General features: G+C 46.4%; 1 protein-coding gene across 1 annotated transcript in view; it reads left to right on the top strand.

Annotated features, from left to right (window-relative positions):
• Positions 1 to 10,859: 10,859 nt before the first annotated feature.
• Positions 10,860 to 25,196, top strand: part of LOC142570344 (arylsulfatase B-like) — a 36,576-nt gene continuing 22,239 nt past the window's right edge. Inside the window, exons 1-2 of the mRNA XM_075678732.1 lie at positions 10,860 to 11,191; positions 15,852 to 15,960. Of these exons, the coding sequence (XP_075534847.1) occupies positions 11,175 to 11,191; positions 15,852 to 15,960 (126 nt within the window). The 5' untranslated portion in view covers positions 10,860 to 11,174. The remainder of the gene's footprint in view (positions 11,192 to 15,851; positions 15,961 to 25,196) is intronic.

The raw sequence follows: 25,196 nt of genomic DNA, 5'->3' as shown, positions 1-25,196 counted from the left end.
TCAATGATAATAAGGAAAATGGACCGGACGGCATTTATCCTCAAATTATAAAGCAGAGTGCTGAACCGATTTCCCTTTATCTCTACGTACTTTATACCAAATCTTCATCTTCGGGTGCCCTCCCGGATGATAGGAAAATTGCACATGTAGTCCCCATTCATAAAGGTGGGTCGAGAAAACATGTAAATAACTATAGGCCCCTTTCACTTACGTCCACACTATGTAAATTATTAGAACACATTTTATATAAAGAGATAATGACACATTTACTGACTACCAACTTACCGGCTCCACAGCAACATCGGTTCCTTAAGGGTCTATTTTGCACAACACAACTGATTGAATTTTATCGTGACCTTTTATCTTATATCTACAGCGGCGGACAAATTGATTGGCTTTTCCAGGACTTTCAGAAGGCGTTTGATACTGTATCACAACCTTTGCTTTTAGGAAAACTAGCATCACTAAATATTGACCATACAGTTCCGTAGATACCACATCGAGTGTCCCACAGGTCCCACTTTTGGTGCCGCTTTTATTTTTAACACATACATATATATATATATATATATATATATATATATATATATATATATATATATATATATATATATATATATATATACACATATATATATATATATATATATATATATATATATATATATATATATATATATATATATATACATATATATATATACATATATATATATATACATATATATATATATATATATACATATATATATATATATATATATATATATATATATATATATATAAATGACATTTGTTCAGGAATTAGTTCCAGTATACGGTTGTTTGCCGATGACTGCGTCTTATATAGGAAAATTAGAAAAGAAGCTGACGTTGCCCTGTTACAAGGTGACCTATCATGGGTTCTTGCATGGTGTTCAATATTTAGGATGAACTTAATTACTAAAAATGGGTTCATGCTACTTTTACGCATAAAAAATACATGCTAAACTCTAAGTATGTCACAGTGAAGCAAAAATTGCACTATATGTACTTAGGTGTGACATTCTGAGCTGATTATTCATGGACTTCTCACGTTGATAGATTGGTTGCTAAGGCCGCCAGGAGCTTAAACTTTATACCGCAAACTCTGAGACACAGGCCGCCTTGTTTGAAATCAACTGCTTACATAACATACTTTCGACCAATGCTTATATGTGCTTTTGCCGTGTGGCACCCTTGGCAAAAACACTAAGTCATAAACTTGAAAAACTCCAGAACAGAGCCGCAAGGTTTGTCTTAAGCCGGTACTTGAGAACCGATAGCAGTACCAATATGAAAAATGAAATAGGTTGGGAAATTTTTTCCTCTTGTCGAAAAAAAATTTAGACTGAAACTTTTTCATCAAATATTTCATGGCAAAACTGGCATACGAAAAGAAATATACTTACACAGGCCTCATTATGTATCCGCACGTACTGATCATCATTTCAAGGTTTTAGAATACCGCATTAAAACCTAATATGTATGCTAATTCATTTTTTCTTCGTCCCATGGGCGAATGGAATCGCCTATCAAGTCAGCAAGTGTGCTGTGTCAATGAAGATGTTTTTTTCCGACATTGTAACCCCCCCGGTATAGCGCCTTCGGCCTAAGGGGGTAATATTTGAATAAAGAGTAAATAATTCTAGGAACCGACGGTTTTCAGATGATATAGTCCTCTTCTGCAACACTGAAGTTCAACTAGAACTAATTACTATTGCTATTACTACTAAGACTATTATTGGCGAAGTTTTAGATATTGGTCTTAGTCTTAACACGCACAACATTATTACGCACAGCCTGGCAAAAAAACTCGACTTCGTGATTCATATTGAATCACCAAGGCGCAATAGTTACAGGGGCGCAGATCTTAAAAATCTTGAGAGGAATAAAAATAGATGTATATGGGATGCGCGTCTGCCTATGCTTGAGAAGAAAAGTGCACTAACCCATGCAGCTGTAACTTCGAGGATGTCAATGAAGTTGCTGAAAAATATACCGGCCGCGCAACGCCCTGTGAACTAGGAATAATGGTCTTGGCGTTAAAGAACACATGGATGATGTCATGTACTGAAAATAAAATGGTTATAACTAATATTTAGTTGAGATTAGGACATATTGTTACGGAAAGATGAAAGAAGACAGAGGAAGCAGAAGGCTCGCGAGGCGCTGGCTGCTGGCTCGATGTCGCAACTTGCGAATTGTGTCAGCACCGGAAGAAACCTCCCCTGCCAGCTGTCGGATGACTCCATCCAATTGAAGTTGCATCTGAACCGTCCTTTCGCGTAAGCGTTGACCTGCTTGACCCTTTTCCGACGACGACTCGAGGGAATAAGTGGATCGCCGTCGCTACTGATTAGGCGACACGCAACACGATGACAAAGCGTTGCCGACTAGTTGCGCCACAGACGTCGCCGATTTTCTTCTCGACGACGTCATTCTCCACCACGGTGCACCTCGACAGTTACTTATAGACCGCGGCCGCTCGTTCTTGTATCAAGTTGTCGACGACCTCCTCCACCCTTGTGCCACTGAGCACAAGCTGTCCACCACCTACAACCCAGAAACGAATGGTCTTACGGAACGTCTCAACCGAACAATCACAAAGAAGCTGTGGATGCACGTCTCCAACGACCACCGCGACTGGGACGCCATGCTGTCCTATGTTACCTTCGCGTATAAGTCGTCCCGACTTGACAGCGCAGAATATTCACCCTTTTATCTTTTGTATGAGAGAGAAGTGGTTCTTGTGGGAAAGGAGGAAAGGCTAGCACTATTTTCTGCAGCCCATGCGGGAGCACGGCTCAGCGCCAGTAGGGTGGGGGAGATGGGATTAAAAAAGAGAGTTGGTAGGAGGGAGAATGTGAGAGGGTCGCCCTAGCAGCATCAGAGCAGCCCGGCTGGGAGGGCCCAGTGGGTTTGACCGGAGGCTGGAGGTAGACCGTATAGGAGGTGGCCCAGCAGAAGCGAAGTAGTGGTGGTGGTCGTGGCCCCACATTGCCGTTTGACACCATCCTCCTTTCTGTACCACGTGTTGCAACTGAGTACGCTCGTGAAGTGCCCTGTGATCGCGCTCACAGGGCACGTCGAGTCGCCCGATCTCCTTTATTAACCGTGCAGCATACACGAAAAGAGCGTTATGACCGGTGCCATCGCGATGTAAAGTTCGCGCCAGGTGCTTGGGTGCACCTTTGGTCACCATGTCGTCGAGTTGGCCTCTGCCCGAATTTTCTCTCTCGCTACACAGGGCCTTATGAAGCCCTGCGTCAAGTTAATGATGTAAATTACGAGATTTCGCCGCGACAATTTGATGCATCCTCAAGTCCGACGCCTCTTGATGTCGTGCACGTTTCGCGGCTGAAGACATACTTCGCCCGCAATTCTTCGCCTACCATGCGTCGACGCAGCGCTTCACCACCAGGGGGTCTTGTTATGGAAGGATGAAACAAGACACAAGAAGAAGATCGCGAGACGCTGGCTGCTGCGTGTTGTTAGTGGTCAGCCATCTTAACTACTCTAACACATCTTGTATGTATAATGACACGTGTCCTTGCCTATCTTTATCAGGCGACCACGTTTCACCGCCTAACAAATGTTATCGCCCAGCGCAGGGCGCACCTGCACGTATCGCAAGTTTCTGGAATGTTATCGATGGTTCCATTCACTGTCTGTGACCAAACGTTGTGTAATCTGATTGCATGTGTGCGCGACGCGAATAATGTAGAACTTTGTGGAAGGCACGCCGGTCCAAGCGATTACTCTGGAACATTCGATGACCGATGTATAAAAGCCGACGCGCTGACCCCCTTATCAGATTTTGACAATCGCCGATAGTGTTCGCCGTTGTCGCCGTTCTGTAAGTGTAGCCTGTTTTTATGGGCAAAGGTTCGCCCAGTAAAAGTTAGTTTCGACTTTCACAGTATTGCGACTGCGTTCTTCATACGTCACTCCACGTGACATCTGGTAGAGGTGCTTTTCGTTCATGTACCGGACGCCCCCGACAAGCCGTGATCCAAGCCCGGACCGCTAAGAGAACATTAACGTAGTCCCGGACTATCTAGAAAGCCGCCGTCTTCAACTGCTGCCCCCGGAGCACGGACTTCTAGCTGAGAAAACTAAGAAGATTGTGGCTAAGGCAACCACAATAGCAGCCCCAGTGTCACCCATCATATTTCAACAGCCCAGTGAGCCCCCAACCTTCGGTGGAGCTACGTTGGAGGATCCGGAAACCTGGCTCGAAACCTTCGAAAGGATCTCGAACTTCAACAACTGGACCTCTAAGGATAAGCTACGACATGTGTACTTCTCCTTGGAAGATGCCGCGAGGACTTGGTTCGAGAACCGGGAGTCCACCCTTACGACATGGAACCTGTTCCGCAGTAACTTCCTGAGGAAGTGCACGAGTGTTGTCCGTAAAGAAAGGCCCGAAGTCCTGCTGGAAACCCGAGGCCAACTACCCAATGAGACCATCGCCATCTTCACGGAAGAGATGACTCGTCTTTTCCGGCACACTGAGCAGGAAATGTCCGAAGACAAAAAAGTGCGTTTCTTGATGCGAGGCGTAAAGCAAGAACTTTTCGCCGGACTGATCCGAAACCCATGGAAGACCGTAGCCGAGTTCTTGGCAGAGGCAACGATGATTGGGAAAATTTTAGAAAGGCGCACTAGGCAATATAACCGCCAAGTGCTCACGCCTCAGTGTGCCATCCAAGCACTGGGCTCAGGTGATCTCCACGAGACCATCAGGGCCATTGTACATGCAGAACTGCGCTAGGTCTTGCCTTCGTCGCAGCCTAAGTGGCCTAGATCGCTGACGTCGTTAAAGATGAGGTTCAGCGATCACTTGGAGTTCCTGAAGTGTAACCTCAATTGCCTCAGCCCCAGCCAGAAGCGATGACCTACGCCGCTGTCGCACGCCATCGCCGTCGCTCCGCGACCGCGCCAGGGCCCTGTAACGCCCCAATTCCGTCCTCCGCCGCCGCCGCCGCCGCCGCCAGCACGCCCCCTCGTCGCCCAGCACAACTACGCGAGGAAGACGGACATTTGGTGCGCCCCCGACCACCGCCCTCTCTGCTACCACTAAGGCAAAGCCGGCCACGTGTACCGCCTATGCCAATACCGCGACCTGGCATTGCGAGGCTTCGCCGTCAACGCAGCGTGCCCGAAGGAAGGTGAACGCCCTCGTGACACCACCGACTACGTCGCCGCTACTCAGTGGAGCCCTCGACGACCATCCTGTTCACCGTCACCAGGCTGCTACCTGTTGCCGCAGCGCCGTCCACACACTGGCCCAGCCTGGGGCTGGTCCGTGAGCCCATATCCAGAAAACTAAAAGCAGCAACCGATGGAAGTGCGGTTGCTGTTCGTCGAACTGACCAAGATCCTCCGCCGCCTACGAACACTACGAAGAGACTACCTCGACAACATAAGGACACACCCCAGTCCTGACGAAGTCTGGAAGCAAGGAATACGCAGACGAAAGACCACTTGATGACGCCACGTAACAGCGACAGGTCAACGCGACGCAGCTGTGATCCAACGCCAAGGCGTAACTGTAATGTAAGACAAGGAACCACCGACCTAGACGTGCTTCTCGACGGCCACGCAGTCACCGCCTTAGTCGACTCAGGGGCTGATTACTCCGTCATGGTGAACACATCGCCGCCCAGTTGAAGGAAGTAAAAACTGCATGGGAAGGCCCTCAAATTCGGACCACTGTAGGACACCTCACCACGACGACTGGAATCTGCACGGCAAGAATTTCCGTTCATGACCGGACTTACCCTGCACCTTCGTTATCCTTCAACAGTGCTCACGAGACGTCATTCTCGGCATGGACTTCCTGAACCAATACGGCGCAATCATCGACCTGAAATCGAAGTCGATAACGCTGTCGGGAGATGAAGCGATAACGTCGGAGAGCTCTCGTAGTCACCATGCGTTAAGCGTGCTCGAAAGTCAAGTCAGCATCCCGCCTCGCTCCAGCATTGTCGTTTCCGTCGGCACCAAAACAACTGCCGACGTAGAAGGCGTCATCGAGGGTGACCAACGTCTACTGCTCGACCGTGAAATTTGCGTCGCAAGAGGGATCGCTCGACTGCACGGAGGGAAACCTGAAGTGTTGCTGACAAACTTCAGTCAGGAGTTCAAGCACATCAACAAGCGCACGACGATCGCGTACATCGAGGAAAGGTCCCCATATAAAGGAAAGCAGATGTCTCAATTTGTTTATTTCTGACATTACATATTCCAAAGCTATATAGGGACTGTGACAGACGACACCGGGAATGCAATAGTTTAATTTTGACCACGTATGGTTCTTTAACGTGCAGAACAGTTTGGTTCACCGAATCTTCTACATTTCTTCCCATCTTACTACAGCCCCCGCTACCGGGAATTTAACCCGCCAGGTGGGTGTTTTAATTCTATAGGTTACATGCATTCACGTTTCAACTACCTTTACACAGGGTAAGAAGTGATGTCTATGCGACCAACTACCTGCTTGCGCCTCACTCGTTCCAGTTTTACAAGACTTAATTAGCTTCAGGCTTGCCCAAAGGTTGAATTTTTTTTATTTAGTCGCATCAACGTGCAGATGGTAACACGTCGACAATCTAGAGAGGAAAACGGTCAAGGTGCTGTATAAATTAGACAACCAATATTTTCAAGGGCGATTTAAAAAAAACTCAGTGCCATTCTACTCTGTGAAGGTGGCTGACCAGCGGAGCTGTGTATATGGTGATAAAGTATAGCGGTTTAAGTATGGACACGTACTACATGAATCTTCATTTTCTACCTTCTTTATTATTTTGTCACTGAGGTGGCTACAGCTGTGTGGTCGCTATGGTAGACTAAGTGTTAGCAGCCTACTGCCGCCTTCGCGCCCTTTCCCGCTTCTGTTCACGCCGTCGTTCTTCGTAGGCATGCATGCTGTTCTTCCTCGGTCCGCACAATACACGGCCTACCCATTGCACGGCCTGAACGCAACTGAGATAACGTGCTTATGCAGTGCGTGACGCCGAAGCCAAAGAGACACACCCATTGGCTATTTTCAGTGAGCCAGCTTAGTTTTATTTACTTATCATTATTTAGTTTGTAGGTACAGGCATAGAGAAAGACATTCCACAAGAGCGGACGCTCCCATAGCGCCCAGCGGCAGAATTGACTCTAGCGCACCGAGCGCATGGGATTAACTCCTTCCGGTTTCGGGCGCGCGCGTTTTGAACACTAGCTGGCGCACGCTACGCCGGCTGCGCTAATCGGCGCGATCTTTAAAATAATTTTTTAGTTTTTGCTTCTGCTGCTCAATATCACGCGGTCTTAGTGCGGAATCGATTTAGTTAAAATGATCGCGAACGATCATTACAAGCCTTCATCGAATCTGTGCCACGTGCGATTTCATAAAGTAGACTCAACACGCCTTGTAAATGAGGAAATTTTTATTTCGCTCTATATAAATGCTCGTACGGGGTATTTCGGGCATTCAACCAACGCTCTGGCACCAGGTAAGCAGCACAATAGTTCCCGTGCGAAGCTCCACCGGACGGCATCAGCTGAAAAACGTACATTACAAGCATGTGTCATTTTGGTACTTAGATCTCCTACGGACCCGCCGTGGTTGCTCAGTGGCTATGGTGTTGGGCTGCTGAGCACGAGGTCGCGGGATCGAATCCCGGCCACGGTGGCCGCATTTCGATGGGGGCGAAATGCGAAAACACCCATGTACTTAGATTTAGGTGCACGTTAAAGAACCCCAGGTGGTCGAAATTTCCGGAGTCCTCCACTACGGCGTGCCTGATAACCAGAAAGTGGTTTTGGCACGTAAAACCCCATAATTTATTTTTTTTAGATCTCATACGAATACGGCGTGTAGAGGGGAAACGTGCGATAATCGTAAATAGCAGACATTACAAACAAAAGTGATTTGCTTTTACATTACATGGCGACGGAAATACCCGACTGATTCCCAGCCGTACTATAAATTATGAAGAAAACATCTGGTTTCCGAACATTCCTTCATTCTCGGAAATTATTTCCAGCACTTCAAGAGCACCAATGCACGGGCAACTGCGCATTTCCAAAACAACCTGGCCTCAGCCGACGCTATAGTACACTACATACACAGAGGAGGCCACAACACAGGCTCTCAGCCAGACCATGCTAGACACTCGCAGAATGCCTTCTACTCGCACTCAAGAGAAAGCGCGGGTGCAAAGCCTGTTTTCAGTCGTTCAGAGGACAATTTTCGTGTTCCTGGTTTTTGGACTCCGCGGCGTTATCTCTTGCTCGTTCTGCCGGCTTCAGAAACACACTCCAGTGTTATCACTCCTGGCAATCGCTCGTCGTGTCTTCTACAAACGCGAGTACCGAAAGAAAGTACATGTTGCGGGGCCATAGAAACCGTCACAAACTTGTCTCACTAAGATTCAGTACACGCCAAACTGAGTGTCACAACGGCCATTTTGCTGGTTTGCTAACTGCGTCACAACCCCAGGCGCGGCGAGCGTGCGTCAAAAGCATCCCAAAAAGCAACAAAATTACAAGAATTTCGTGGGTCAGAGAATGCGTCCCAAACTTGTCCCAGTAAGATTCAGTACATCCTAAACTAACTGCGGCCCACGGCCGAGCTGCTTTTCGGTAACTGCTTCACAACGCCGGGCGGAGCCACTGTGCTTCAAGTACACCCCAAAAAGTAACGAAATTAGTTACAATAATCTTCGAGGTCCGAGAAAGTGCCAAAACTTGTCTCGGTAAGATTCAGTACATGCGAAACTGCGTCACACGACCGAAGGCCTTTTCGCTAACGGCGTCACAAAGCCGGGTGCTACAAGCGTACCCAAAAACTACCGAAATAAGTTATAGTAATGTTCGGGCTCATAGAACGCGTCGCAGACATCTCTCAGTACGAGTCACTAACTATACTTAATTAAGCCAGGATGGCCGAGCTGTTTTTCACTAACTGCATCACAAGTTTTGGTTCCGTGCCATAAAAGCAAACATTGCTTGAAAGGCGTCGCAGACTGTCAAACAAAATTTCTCGCCTTGCCGTAGTCCAGTAGTGCAGTGGTACCGTGTCGAAGTGCAGAAGGAACCCAAGAATTCCCTGGGAGCCCTACAAACACGCTACATCCAAAAGAGACGGGTCGCCGAGCAGGCGAACTTCAGATGCGCAACCGGCGTCGCTGGCTTCGCGGTGACCTGTCTGGCGCATGACGCATGCATCTGTCGCGCCTGGCGTGCCGTTAGCTTGTTGCTAGGTAACGCAAGAAAAATTAGTCGCAAAGTATAAGTTCATTTGTACGGATTTTTTTCTTTTTTTAGCTTTAGGGGGATGGATGATGAATAACTTTTTGAAATCCGTCGGTGCGCGCGATTAGTGCGCAGCGGGCCGCTCCCACGTCGGGACAGAGAGGCCAAGCCCCTCCACCGCATCGCGGGCCCGATGGACAGCCCAGAGCTGTGCTTCAAGGTCCGAGCTGCGTAGAGCGCCGTACCAAACTTCCTTGGTGGTCCTGGCCCCCGGCACTAGGGGGCAACCCCAGAGCATGTGAGCAAGGCTAGCTATATCCTTACAGTAGCGAAACGCCCTGTGAGAGTGCGCGTCCGGAAAGACTTTGTGCAGGAAGGCCGGGCATGGGTAAGTGCCCGTTTGAAGGCGCCTGTACGTGACTTCTTGTGGTTTATTGAGTGCTTTGTGCGGTAGCGGCAAATTTCTCTTGACAAACTTATAATGCCGGGTGAGATCGTTGTACGTGACGAGGGGGATCGCGCTCGCTCCCCCATCCTGCCGAGAGGGAGTAAGAAATAAAACTAAAACGTTGTCACATTCTTTTTTTTTTCACGACTAACGGATGGGACTAACAAGCCGTGACCTGTTTCCTGTTGCCAGTTTTCGCCGAGAATCTCCTATTGTTGAATGTGTTTCTCTATGTGTATAAAGTCCATTATAGCGCCATCTACGGACGACGCACAGGTGGTGAGTGGCGAGGGTGCGCTGCAGCTCTGACGCGAGCGCCGACGACGTACAGGTGGTGTGAGAGGGTACACCGGCGATACGCGTTTGCTTTGTATCGAGGCTACGGCGTTTTGGGTCAACGTGCTCGGCATACGCACTCAGCGATCCGCTGGAAACTAGCGTACCACAGCTCCGCTGTAGACACGCTGCCATGAATTCCAGAATTGTCAGAATTCAATCATTCATGTGCCTCTTCCTCGCAGCGCTCGCTTAGCGGCTATCGTGTTGCGCTGTCAAGCACAAGGTCGCAAAATAATTCCCGGCTGCGCCGGCCACATAGACGATGGGCGCAAAATGCAAAAACGCTCGTGGCCCTTGCATAGGGGGCACGTTAAAGACCCCTTGGTGTTCAGAATTAATCCGTAGTCCCCCACTACTAAGTGCCTCATAATCAAATTGCGGTTATGGCACCTAAAACCACAGAATTAAATTCAGCGTGTCTCGTCTATATCGGATTCCTGGCGTTTGATAGACATTCCATATGTGCATGACGTGCAGAAACATTTTTACCTTTGCAGTTGTGTAGCGGCCTCGCTCGGGGAGCCAGATGCTTGCAGACTTGTCAAATTTCAAGGTTCCACATGGCTTTGTAACTTGCAGCAACTGGATCATTACTTTATATCGCGAGGTAGGGGCCGAAGGTTGGCCTGCTGATAATGAAACACAACAGATTGACAGGCGTTTCTAAACGGTGAGTGACCTAAATTATTCTGTGAATTTATCGAACCTTCAATCGAACAAGAAGAAAAGAAGAAACGCATCTGCTCGTACTTTCTATTAATTAGGCCGTGGAGCATAGTGCGAATTTATGTGGGGATGCTCGCACGTGCTCCCATGTGTTGGTTGCCTTTATTGCACACTTGCCTTGCAGACACCACTCATTTCACCTGCCTGTCGGATATGCGACGGTAAAGTGCCCATCTGTTTGTTTTCCACGTCGCACATGCAAGGATTTTATGATCCAGCAATGATGGCGATGCCAGTACATGCTGGGCCACACGAACCATTCAGGTGGAGACAAGCCTACACATTATACTCGTGTGCGGTAGATATAGCGAAGAGCACGATGCCGTTCGTTGTCATGGTTACTTGCGGCTCAGCGTGAGGAAACACTAGGCTGCATTCTCTCGCATAAAACATGCCTTGCTGCAGAAGGTAAGCTGGTGCATATTTCTCATTTTCCTCAGCCCAACCTACCTCTTTAGCATACTTTGAGATTTTTCCATCAGATATACAAGGTCGCTCACTTTTATGTCGAACGCCTCACTTTAAGAAAAGCACTCATAGAAGATCTAATCTTAAACTATGTAATGAAAAATTCAATTTAAATAGGCAACATCTTTTTTAAGCGTCATGTCATTCACTGTTTTTCTATAAACAAGAAGTGTCAAATCAATACGGTGGGAATCCTTACGGGAGTACATCACTCTATTTACAGCACTGATAGTATAAGCAGCGTGTCAGATAATATTATCGTTGTGCCATAGTGGTTTTGCTGAACGTTATTCGAGATATTTTCATCCGCTTTCCTGTCTTCAACTAACTGTAAAATGACAAAAATCATTTCTGGCTCAAACGTGCGAAAGCAAGAGTGTTTACTTTGCATGCAAAGGGTATATTGTAAAAAGGAGCGTGAGTCATGATCTTGAGTAAGCAATGAACTGTGGCTGCAGGAAAATATACAAGGTGTTTCTCCGAATAATTTAAGCAATATTTAAAGACTGCGGTTCCGTACTCCTCGCTTCACGTTAGGAAGTATATTACAGCCCCATGGTCAAACAGTGCTTTCTACTAAAGCTTATCTTGTGTCGCTGTTGCCGCGAATGTGTTTCGTGCGCTATGACGGCACGTCTTTTACGGTGAGCAGTCGTTTCTCATGTGGGCTGCATGAACACGAAGCATAATCGCAATAAACAACAGCAGCCATTCATCCATCCATGAATGTTTAACGTCCATGGGCGTTCATCGCCAGTCAACATAGCACTGAACAGATTATTCTGAACGTGAATATTGGGTTCCCAGTTTACACAAAACATCCTCAGAATATGCTCAAATGGGGTAAGCGTCCGCGTGCACGACAGGGTATTTTGGCAGAAAAGAGTTCAATGGAGCCGACGACCAATGGTGCCGATGGTCCCGGGGAGCGGCCGGTGGATGCAACTGCTTGGGACGAGCGCGCTATATATATATATATATATATATATATATATATATATATATATATATATATATATATATATATATATATATATATATATATATATATATATATATATATATATATATATATATATATATATACGTGAAGCAGCGGTGAGGTACAGGTAGAGCATCCGCCTCGCATGCAAAAAGACCATGGTTCAAATCCCGGTGCCAGGCCATTTAACACCGGATTAAAAAAATACTCATGTTCATAAGATTGCCTAAACAGGCCTGGTGTGCGGCCTTATACCGGTGACCAGACCCGGGAACGCACTCCCTCACCAGAGCCGGATTGCCCCCACCCTGGTGCAGTACTTGGCCACAAACTCCTATATGAATACAACAATCAAACCCTGGCCCTCACTTCCGAGCAGCTGCGAAACAACTGACAACGGCGGTGGTCAGACCTGTGACGCAGCAGAGGGTGCTAAGAATATCTGGATCCGGACAGGCCGCCATTGTAATCTGAACCTGGCAACGTTTAACGTTAGAACGTTATCTAGTGAGGCGAGTCTAGCAGTGCTATTGGAGGAATTAGAGGGCAGTAAATAGGATATAATAGGGCTCAGTGAAGTTAGGAGGACAAATGAAGCATACACAGTGCTAAGAAGCGGGCACGTCCTGTGCTACTGGGGTTTAGCGGAGAGACCAGAACTAGGAGTCGGATTCCTGATTAATAACAATTTAGCTGGTAACATACAGGAATTCTATAGCATTAACGGGAGGGTGGCAAGTCTCGTTGTGAAACTTAATAACTGGCACAAATTGAAGGTCGTACAGGTCTACGCCCCTACATCGAGTCATGATGACCAGGAAGTCGAGAGCGTCTATGAAGACGTGGAATTGGCGATGGGTAAAGTCAAAACAAATACACCATACTGATGGGCGACTTCAATGCCAAGCTAGGCAAGAAGCAGGCTGGAGGCAAGTCAGTGGGGGAATATGGCACAGGTTCTAGGAATAATAGCAAGGGAGAGCTCTTAGTAGAGTTTGCAAAACAGAATAATATGCTGATAATGAATACCTTCTTGATCAACCGGGACAGCCCAAAGTGGACGTGGAGGATCCCGAATGGCGAGACTAAAAATGAAATAGACATTATACTCCGCGCTAACCCTGGCATCATACAAGATGTGGACGTGCTCGGCAAGGTGCACTGCAGTGACCATAGGATGGTAAGAACTCGAATTAGCCTAGACCTGAGGAGGGAACGGAAGAAACTGGTACATAAGAAGCCGATCAACGAGTTAGTGGTAAGGGGGAAAATAGAGGAATTCCAGATCATGCTACAGAACAGGTATTCGACTTTAACTCAGGATGAGGACCTTAGTGTTGAAGCAATGAACGACAATATTGTGGGCATCATCAAGCACTGCCCCTCTCCATTAGTTACAGTTGTGCGCGTTGCTTTAAAATACATTTGAAGAATATTTAGTGGAGAGTTGGCACACTATATAATGCATAACTATGTAGACAACAAATTATCTTAGCTTGCGTTAGTGAAGCACGAGCAGCATAAGTCAGTATGGCAAAGTATGGTTATCCAAGCAGTAATATATTTCTAAATTTCGAAATTGCTTAATGCTGGAACCCAGAGATAGTCAGTCAGCTTTGCCGGTGGGATGCTTCAGCGTACAGCTGCAGTGAGAATTGTACCAAGTAGCGGCTGCGTAAAGGTTGCGCGCCTGCTTCCTGTCCACATTTGTGACAATATTAACTTGATTTCGTTATAAATATTGCAAGCCTCTTTTGTGCCTTGGTAGGAGGGTCGTAGATATAAAAAAATGACAGGCGTTTACACGACAATGCCCTAGGAAAGCAACATAAGCACTACAAACGAAGACAGGGCAGTTTGCAATTTTAAATTAAATCAAGGACTGACATTTTCAAAAATTTCGATGCTAGTTAGAGCTAGTTCGAGTTTAACCTATTAAAAAGGTAGACTGCATTATTCAGTTGATGTACGAATATCGAGCCATTGCAAACTTTCTGCTGTACACTTGAAGACCTTCAGACCCCTGGATTCTTGTTTACTTCTTTGACTCCCGCATGACCATTCATAGGGTGTATATTCGGCATTAGAGCAATTGAAGTGCCCATAGTTGTTTATCCAGCCACGTCCAGCACCTATGCAGGCCGTAGGTGCAGTAATGTATATCTGAACAGCCCTTGGAAATATGTGCCGAATTAATTCACACAACAAACTTCAGACTTCATGATGCTTAGTTATTTGTAGTCGTTTTTATTTATTCATTTACTGAGTGGATATAGGTGTTTGTATTCATCGACTAGTTATACATACTTACTTCTGATGACCCATTTCGTGTTGCTTGTACCTTTACATTACCGAAATATTGTTCTGCTTTGTGGACTTGCGTTACCTTAGTTCGCAATAATAAATGTTACATTTCAGCTACTGTGAATCTCTTCTTCGCAACGAGATGCATGTTCTCGCCATCACATTTTGACATGTAGCTGATACATATATATATATATAATAGTCGGTTAGCAGTGAAATAATCACTTTAATTTAAAAAAAATCACCACCCAAGCACTCCGTACAGATCGTTAACCAGCGAAGCTGAAACGTGTGGCCCCGGTGTTTATCACTGAGTTAATCCGACGGTTCAATAAATGACGGCTTGGTAGGCTGCCGGATCCTCGGTACGCAGTTGATGCTTGCGCTCGGCTGCACCAGCCTGTTCTTGTGCCCAGGCTGCAGCACCGGCACAGCGTGGACGAGCTCGTTCCCGGTTCTGCTCGCGGCGTTGCTGATTGAAAGCTGCCTGCTCCCAAAGACTACATATGACGCGTGGCCTACCCATTTCAGAGCTGGAGAGAAATTGCGGCGCGCGCGCTCGGCTGCGACGGAGAGCAACGACGTCAACATTGGCGCAGCTAATGCAATGCCACATAGATAGCACAAGGTCTTTTCACTCCGATTCATGACGCCATGTTACCTGGCCCGACTGCCATAGAATCTAATGGAGATGCTCCTAAGTAGGCAACAGTGATTTTGACGTCGCCGCCTTCATCCCGCCAGCCTTGTCAATGGAAATTTCGGGCCAGGTAGCATGACCTCATGGAGCGGAGTAAACAGGGCTTGGGCTATCTAGGTGGTGTTGGCTAATCGCGTGCCTTTCTACCTCTTTTTTTCGCGCATGAGCATGGGGTTGGGCCGGAGGAGTTTTCAGTGTACAGGCAACCGACACACGGACGGACGAATCGGCTAGACATATACAGCTTCACTGTAATATTTGAACATTGGTAAAATGAAATATATTTACAGTCGTTCGCTCAAATTCAGGCAGGAACATCCTGAAAACATGCTCGAATAGACAGGATAATGTCTTAAAACTTACTCCTAGGATTGTTCTCAATATGTAACTTGGACGTATAAATGAACTATAAATGAATCCAGCTAGGACCAGTTGAGGAAATTTTACGAAGATGGAACGTCCTGCACTAGCTCAGGACGTACTTTAGTCGTCTGGGTTGATTCAACGAAAATGCATTCTGTGACGCAATGTTACTGAGATTGCCGTTTTGTTACTGTGTGATTATTCCCATGGGGCCTATTATTTCCTCCATTCATTACTACTCTTATTCTTAGGTCAGCGAAAACCGGCCTTTTCTACCTCGCACTTGTACCTTTATTTCTTCTTTTTGTGCGGTACCAAAGGCCGCCCCCTCACATCATTATCTTCTTGGCGGACGAGCTGGTGAGTGAGTGACAGATTTTTTACATTTAGCAGTTTGTACCGGTTTTCCCATACTTGAGTTTTAAGGGGCATAAAAGAGAAATATAAGGTGAGCTGGGTTCCCAAAGCTTCAACTCCTACCTTGAGAGGAAGCTTGGTGAGAAAAGCAAAAACGAAAGATGGTTGGCGAAACCGTCTTAAGTTTTCACACCAGTTTGTCGTGACATTCCACTTTCTGACAACGTCTAATCTGGTGATTATACTTGATGATTGTTCAAAAGCACCACGTTGCATTTTAAGGGAAACAATCACTAAGCCTAGCGATATTAGAGCGCTTTTACTGTGCTAGACAAAAATGTGAAAAAAAGAAAGCTCTTTCTTTTTATTTCATGCCACTATATATATGATCCGGACGGTACACTAACATCCTTGCGCTGAAGTTTCAGTGCAGAGTAAGAAGTACGAAGGTTGCCGTTCCTTTTCCTTAGTATTAACCAATATTTTCCCACCCAACTAAATAATATAAAGCTTATGAAGCATATTTCCACAGTCTGACTGACTTACCATTGCTCTTCAGTGTCTCGGAGAATCGCATAATTACCCTTGGTTCTCGAAAAGCTTCAACCTCCAGAAACTTCGAAAGACTGATGCTTAACTATTAGTGTTAAGCTTTTACATGTGCTTCAGTTGTATTCGATTCCATGTGTACATATATTTCACCATTATGGTGAAAGCAATTTAATATTTCTGAAATGTTTCGTACAGCCCGGCGCATATTACACCATAAGTTATTAGCCATAAATCTCATAATTGCTTTAACAGCGAATATGCAAGGTTTCCTTTGGCCAATCGCAGAAAGAAAGATATTTAATAACTTCGCCAGCAATCAATTTTGTTGAATTGTACGTAAAAATTACACTTAGCTTATTATTATTATGAACTACATTTCTGTAATACTATAATAATTATTTTATTATATCAGTAATGCTGACGCCACTTAAATTCATTATTTCCATAACAAATTTAGTTGTTTTGATTATTTCACTTATTTCATTACGTCTAACCTGCTACTTTGTTCACAAAACAAGCCGAGGGATGGGATGTAGCTTTCAGTTGTTCAATTTGCCGGCAATAAGTAGCCGGCACATATATCTGTGCTCCCGTAATATGTCGTTTAGACAGCATCGGGTCTACCTTATGTATACTTTCCCGCGTGTTAGTGGAATGCGCTAAACCACAAAGCTCGCGCATTCGATATGCAGTAAACTCTCAGTTACACGAGCGTCGGTTTAAGAAATATTTCAGAATAACGAACTTTTAGAAAATCCCAGGCAGTTTTCCTATGCATTCTAAGCAAAAGATCTTTGAGCTAAATGAGTTTCTGTACAGAGAATATTTCTGTGGAACGAACTTGAGGCTACAATTACACTGCTGGCATCAATAAGGCCTTTCCCCCTTTGTGGTGAAAGCGAGCAAGAGGAACAGCGCGACGAGGTCATCGAACCCGCGATGTGGACAAAGGTCTGTTGCCAGCAACACTTCGTTTCAAGACTCTGTGCAGTGATAGTGAGCTCGTTTTCTGTACTGAACTATTATATCTGCAAATTTTTCCAATGCTCATCCCGAAGACGAGTGCGACGAGGAAGCTGCAACTACTGTAACTATAGCCGAGGCTGTAAGATGCCTTGGAAAGTTGCGAGACTTCGGTGTCTCAGCAACATCGGTACCAGAGGAAGGGCACAAAACATAGGCTCTGTGGACAGCTGTGTTACTTCTTGAGCTTTAAGAGCACCCGCGAAAATGAAAATTACAGATTTCTTTAATGAAATAGGTGGCAACGTAACTGTTACGCAGATCGTAGATATTGATGTACATAACTCCGTAAACGGTATTTGGCTCGTTGGCTCATTCTCTGCTGTGTCCTAATATGTTCCATATTCTAGTAAATATTCAGTTTAGTTAACTTTCAGTTAAGTGAACTATTTCCTGGGGTCCTTTGCAGTTCACTCAAGTGAGGGTTCACTATAGTTGTTCACATGCTTGATCTGACCGTCTTGTTCACTTTTACAGCGAATCTGTTAGTCTCTAATTGGTCGGAATTTTCGTTTATGTGCACGTGATGCTCAAACAGAAATGTGGGCCGGTCCCGGGAACCGTGCAAAGAAGCCGGAGGCGCACAGTGTGCTGCTTCTCTAATAGCCACCCCATGACGTAATACGTGACATCATTACGTGACGAAGACGTCATCGCGTGACGTCACGTTTGACGCGATGACGTCATCAATCGATATCATCACCTGACTACGTCGTTATTCTCGTATATTCGTAATACGGAGCTATTATATCTACAGCTTGTGTGCAAGTCGTACTTTAAGAACTTTCAGGTGCAATTTACTTTGAGAAGAGTCTGTTGCTGAGTCTGTTGGTACATACTTTTAGAAACGATGGTCTGTCTGTGCTCTCCTGTCTGTCTACTTCTCTCCTGCTGTTTGCGTCTGAAACGCTGGGTTCATCGTTTCTAAATATACATTTAGAAATTCAATTCGTTCAATAGAGCTGTTGCACTTGGCGGAGGGCGAAGAAAAGAATGAGGATGTATGCTACACTACCACACACGTGCGTGTGCACATGACGTACATGCGCACGAAATGTATCCGCCCTTGCGGTCCGTGCGGTCCGTGAGTACCACGGCGCAGGTTTTGTGCCGCCTCGAGAGATGGCGCCATACTGCGTGGCGCCTTCTTGAGGTGCTTTTCAACTTCTAGCTGGGCAGTGCCCTCTGTTTTCCTGGCGTCTTTCCTGTCATGCGTCTTTCCTGGCGTGCCTGTCATACTGCCTTCAGCTGCTTTTCTTCTTTTAGCTGGACAGCGTCCGTATGAACCAGTGCACAGTATGGCATGGTATGGTGTGGTGCGGTGTAGTAAGGTGGGGTGTGCCGTTGCAAAAATGCACTACACCCATTTTAAGATCGTGGATCATCTAGGTGGAGCAGTCACTCAGAACTCGTGTACATGGGTGGCCTGATAGCTCTCTTGACCGCCTTTCTGATCAACGTCTTCAGCTTGTCCCGTTCCGACCTTTGCCAGTTGTGCACGGCCGCGGCGTAGGTAAAGTGACACATCACGAAAGCGTGAACCAACCGAACGAGGTTGTCCTCGCTCACTCCTTGCTGCCGGTTGGTAGCCCTTCTTATTAACCTGATGGCATATTCTGTTTTCTTAGTGAGTTTCAGTACCGTTCGATTCGATCGTCATACCCAGAACCCGCAGAGAGTCCACCCGGGGGATGAGGCGGCCCTCACATGTAGTTAGAGTGATGCCGGTGTCCCCTATGGGCCTCCAACGTTTCGGTTTCGGGCCCTTGCGCTTGGGCCTTTACAGTAGTAGCTCTGATTTCCGGGCCGAGTATTGGAGGCTGGTTGGTCTCAGATAGTCTTCTGTGACTTCAATGGTTTCTTGAAGCGCAGCTTCTAAGCGTCCGTCGCTGACACCAGTGCACCATATGGTGACGTAGTGTGCATATATCATGCGGTTAATGCCATCGACCTCATAGAGTTCCTCGATAGACCAATCATGGCGAGGTTACAGAAAGTCCAGGATATGACTGTCCCCTGTGACGTCCTCTAGAACCGATCCTAACCGAGTCTGACGCGAAGTCTCCCACTTGGAGGATGGCTTCTCTGTCCGCCAGGATAGAGCTCGTGACGTCGTGAATGTAAAAGTGTACACATTTGGGCTGGTTGGTTCATGATTACGAGCAATAAAAACAGCGCTAAACGACGGGACTAGCGAAGGGACACAGACAACAGCCCTGACTAACAACCAAAGTGTCTTTTTTCAGTCAGCATATATATACTCCGCCGCTATCTGAAACCACAGAATCTACAGAATTGGGCATGCGCAGGGGGAATTGCAATTAATGTGATAAGAAGGCAATCTCCTTCGGAAGGAGAGGAATGGGCGGAAGGCTTAGACATGCTTCGCCACTAACGTGAATGTGGAACGCTTCGGATATAAGGCGTGCGCGGTCATCACGATATTTTTACAGGTAGGTTACACCTTCGAAAGATGGCTTGCAGCCGCATTCATTGCAATGCAGTGACAACTGACTATCTTTTGCCCGTTTTTGGAATTTGTTTAAGTGCTCGCGCATGCGGTCATTGATGCAACGCCCCGTTTGGCCGATATAAAAACGATTGCATGGAAGGGGGATCTTATACACAACACAGTCGCAACAGTCACCAACAAACATCTGTCTGTGCTGCTTTTTACAACTTGTTTTGTTGTTCTTGCTAACCCTGTTGACTTGGTGGCACAGGCTACCTAACTTATTTTTGGCAGTAAACAGCAACCTGACGCCTGCCCTGCTGACAACCTTTTTATGATCGTTCGCAACCTGGTGAACATATGGTATGACCGCAACCATTTGCCGTGAGCGATTCTCAGATAGAGCAGCTGCCGACTGCTTTCCTTTAAGGTTCGTTGCGAGGCCTTCAGCGATGCTGGTCAAAAGTGGTACCGAGAAACCGGCGAGCTTCAGTCTGGCTACGTGCTTTTCGAAGCTTACACCCACTTGGTGGTCACAAGACCGAATGAGGGCCGCCTTCATGCAGGAGCTTGCTATACCGCGCTTGACTATCTTTGAGTGCGCGGACGAAAATGGAAGAAGGTTCTTATGATACCGAGGAGCGTAAGCCGAACATACATGATTGCTTAAGAACGTTAGCTCCAAGTCTAAGAAACGAAGCTTGTTGTCTGACGGATGCTCCGTGGTCAATTCGAAAGAATCTAGAACTGTGCGGAACAAGTTAAATATTATAGCAGCAGCAGGCTGCGCGTCAGTGGCGTTAGTATTGTAAAAAATTAGAAAGTAATCAACGTATCGCATCACTTTTACAGTACTTGTCTGGCTGAGCTTAGTTACAAGATTGCGGTCATAGCTGGCTAATAAAATGTCACTAAGAACAGGGGCTATACATGAACCGATGCACACACCTTTCTTCTGTATAAAAAGCGTATCCTCCATTGAAACGAAAGTGGAAAGCATATAAAACCTTAAAAGCTCTAAAAACTTGTCGACGTTGATACCACATGCATTCTGAAACCTAAGAACACCATATTTGTCAATGCAATGGCCGACTTCAACGCATACATCTTCTTGAGGCAAGGAGTAACACAAGTCCATGATGTCCACGGAAAAGGCTCGGACAGCCTTTTGACATTCCTCAAGGAGGAAGGTGGAGACAGTACCTGGCGTCTTTATGAGGAAGGGGTCATCAATGTCGAGGAGGCACAAATACCTTTGCAGGAACACTCCCAATTGTCGTTGCCAGGTTCCGCGCTCAGAAACAATGGCCCGAAACGGGCACAGTTTCTTGTGCGTCTTGGCGCTGAAAAACACAAAGACTGGTTCCATTGCAGGCCTTTATGGAGGAGGCCAGCTTGGAGAGTCCGGCTTTTTCGCAGAGCTGAACAGCCTTTGTTTGGACCTTCGCAGGAGCCACTCCGTGAAATTCCTTGAAGTTGCCTAGAATGGCCGAATCTGCTTTGCTCTTGTACAAGCCACCAGGCATCACGACAAAACCGCCTTCTTTGTCGGATAGGAGCAGCTTGAGCCCCGCATTCCGAAGGACGGTCACTGCTGTGCGGAGCCGAACTGTGTTGCCTTTTTTAACCTGCTGGGGCAGGCAGTCAACACCTTCTCTGATGCATCTGTCAGCTTCATCTGTTCTTGCTCTACCGGCAGCTGTCCTGACGAGGCTGAGCAGTTCCGTCTTGTCCAGAGAAGGATGCTCACAAAATTTAGGACCGAACTTGAATAGATCGGCAACATTGTTCGGAATTGAGGCATCCCCGAATGTTGTTACCTCTTGGCCTTGCCCCGGATTCCTACGTCCTCTCCTAGGCAGTCGAACCACCAAGTTGCCCCATAGGAAGTCTGCTGTCTGAGACGCCATTCGCAAATCTTGAAGAAACTTCTTCTGAGCGCTGTGGAAATGCAGCTCGTTCTGGTTCACAACCTGCAAGCAGTCAGTGTAGAAGCGTACCTGTCGAAATGCTTCAGAGCGCAAAATTTATGTAGCCCTCCGAAGGCATCAGTCCCCCGAACAACACGGCGACTTCCGGCGGTAGGTAAGAATGCTCGAGCGAGTAAGTGTAGAGGCGAGCCCTACAAGTCGCGGTGGCGAGCAAATTGATGCAAATGACTGAAGAACGGAAACACGAGAAAGGCACACACGAAGGAAAAGAGCCCGATGTAGAAGAAATAAACTGCAAAAGATTACGCATTTGGGCTGGTTGGTTCATGATTACGAGCAATAAAAACAGCGCTAAACGACGGGACTAGCGAAGGGACACAGACAACAGCCCTGACTAACAACCAAAGTGTCTTTTTTCAGTCAGCATATATACGCTCCGCCGCTATCTGAAACCACAGAATCTACAGAATTGGGCATGCGCAGGGGGAATTGCAATTAATGTGATAAGAAGGCAATCTCCTTCGGAAGGAGAGGAATGGGCGGAAGGCTTAGACATGCTTCGCCACTAACGTGAATGTGGAAAGCTGCGGATATAAGGCGTGCGCGGTCATCACGATATTTTGACAGGTAGGTTACACCTTCGAAAGATGGCTTGCAGCCGCATTCATTGCAATGCAGTGACAACTGACTATCTTTTGCCCGTTTTTGGAATTTGTTTAAGTGCTCGCGCATGCGGTCATTGATGCAACGCCCCGTTTGGCCGATATAAAAACGATTGCATGAAAGGGAGATCCCCCTTTATGGGCGATCTCCCTTTCATGCAATCGTATGTATGGGGGTATCATCCATTGCTTAAGGGGGTAGGAGCGATTCATTGTCTTACGTGAAGAACACAGCTAATAATAGAGGTGATACGCGAATGTGTCTGCGTGCCTGTATCGCCACGATGAGCACAGATTAGGACAATACGTTCGTGCCTTTGTTCAATATTCTGGGTTGCCACTGTATCGTTCGCTAAACAAGTTCGCTCATCCACCATCCCAGAATAATCTGGCTCATGAATGTTTTTTTTTCCTATGTTTCTTGCGTTTTCCTATTCGCGCTAATCTCCAGCAGCATCGTTTCAGAAGTTTGCACTACTACACAGGACAAAAGTAGTAGGAAAAGCAAAAACAAAATGGAGAGTGAAATCAAGGAATCCTTTTCAATCACAAAAGAAAAAACGCAAGTGCGTAAGCACTACCTCTGTCACGTTTACCGAAGCCGAGAGAGAGTTAGCAGGATCCAACGGTTGCCGGTAAACTCTGTTGTTTAAGCCTATCGCGTCCCCACCATGCCATGACTTCGCCACAACTTTCACACCTACCATTACGTATATAAATGTGTTAATTGGCAAGGTTAAACAGTTGATAGTTGGCGCTTCGTCCTTTCTTGTTGTGGTCTTGCATTCTTTCATTGTTAAAGCCTTCCGCAACATAATCATCGCCGTGCACCAACTGGCCCCGTTCATCGCTTTGCTAATTGGTCGAAGGGACAAAAGCATGTACACGGATTACTTCTTTCTCACAATTAGTGACGTGCAGTTGCGTCTAGATCACCAGAACAACGCGGGCCGGGATATTTACACCACTATCTTGGAGCCGCTCTTAGGCGGCATTCAAAGGTAGTAAGAACTGCTGCTGATTTTGTCTTTGCTTCGGGCATTCTATGACTTCTTTCGATATAGACAGAATTCTTTGGCCCTTAAACACGCATGTCCTTGTCTGTCCGATAAGTGCCTTATGTGCACCCAAGTTTGCGATTGTTACGCACGGACATTATTTTTAGGGCTGAATATTCAGTTATATTATAATTACATTACAGATTTGGCCACCTTCTCGAAGAACGTGAATACATATTGGCGTCCAATACAGTTACTTGTTTAAGTTTAAATGCCTAACGAGTTAAGCATGCTGGCAGGAGCACCACGAGATGCTGGCCGATGAGTTGAACCAGAGCTACTATGACTCGATAGCTACAATTTCCAGGAAATTATTTATTGACGACTTCTCAGTGTTTCACTGGCTCCACCGGGAGCACCTTCCACTGGTCGTAGCAACAGTGAAGCGCTTCATTTCACAGAGGAGCCAGGTTCGAGCATCGAGGCACTGAGTAACCACAATGTTTAGCGCAAGGTAGAGACGAGCGTTGGTTAATTCTGTCGAGTTCCACTATGCAAGTGTAAGTTCACGTGCAAGTGAACGTAGTTCTGTAGCTGCGTCTTTTCTGGATGACGGTATAGCTCCACAGTGGAGGCCATCATGAGCAGGTTGGGCGGCGTCATCTGCACGGTGGTTTCCGTAGATACCGCAATGGCTCCGCACACACTGATAAACTATGCTGTGTGTTTTCTATTGCGTGGTGATAAAGAAGCCTTATATGTCAGCGACTAATTGTTCATTCGGTCCATGACGAAAAGCCGGCATAAAGCACTGGAGAGCATCTTTGGGGTCGTAAAAGATTCACCATGTCTGTGACAGTTGTTCACTTGTGAACTTGGATCCGAATCTGCGGCTACGTCTTCTGTCAGAACTTTCTTGAGCGGACGAAACGCTTCTGTGCCGCTTGTGGCTTTCACGTGGGCTTCCGAATGCTTACTCATTTCGGATCGGACGGCCAACAGCCCTACATGGGGTAACTGTAGGTGCGAGGAAACAATCGCCGCTCTTCTTTGTGATTGTCCGCGCATCAATACACCCAGGAAAGAATTTTAAGAGTGTTAAATAGTCTTGACAAAAGCCCTTTGTCGGAGGAAAGGGTCCTTTGACACTGGCCGAAACCGTCTTCAGCACAGAAGGTTTTGAAAGCGTTGTTGAGCTTCTTACGGAGAACTGGTCTTAGAGACAGACTTTAAGCAGTGCCGTATTCTCCTTTTCTTTCTCCCCTTTCTTTTTTCTCTTCTTTCCTTTTTTTTCTAACATCTCTTTCTATTATCTTTTATTCCTCTTCCCCGAGCACAAGATAGCCATACTCTCTGATAACTGGCTAACCTCCATGTCTTTCCGTCTATTTCTGCTTACTCCTCCTTAGGGCAAGGTGTCCACACATTACAATAACGCCTTTCCTTACGGCGCGCACATCGAGCGAGTTTCATTGTCGAAGCTCATATTTAATACACACAAAAAAGAAGGAGTAATTACCAACCAAAATGTTAAAAACAAGTAGTTAAAGAGAATAAGCAATGTGTGAAGCGCTGCAGTGGAAATATATCCAGGCCAATTCGTTCTATTTGCTGTATTTGT

Source organism: Dermacentor variabilis, chromosome 2 (genome assembly GCF_050947875.1).
Source record: "Dermacentor variabilis isolate Ectoservices chromosome 2, ASM5094787v1, whole genome shotgun sequence".
Classification (NCBI taxonomy): Eukaryota; Metazoa; Arthropoda; class Arachnida; order Ixodida; family Ixodidae; genus Dermacentor; species Dermacentor variabilis.
The sequence above is the reverse complement of the archived record's forward strand: the minus strand, read 5'-3'. Positions and strand labels throughout refer to the sequence as shown.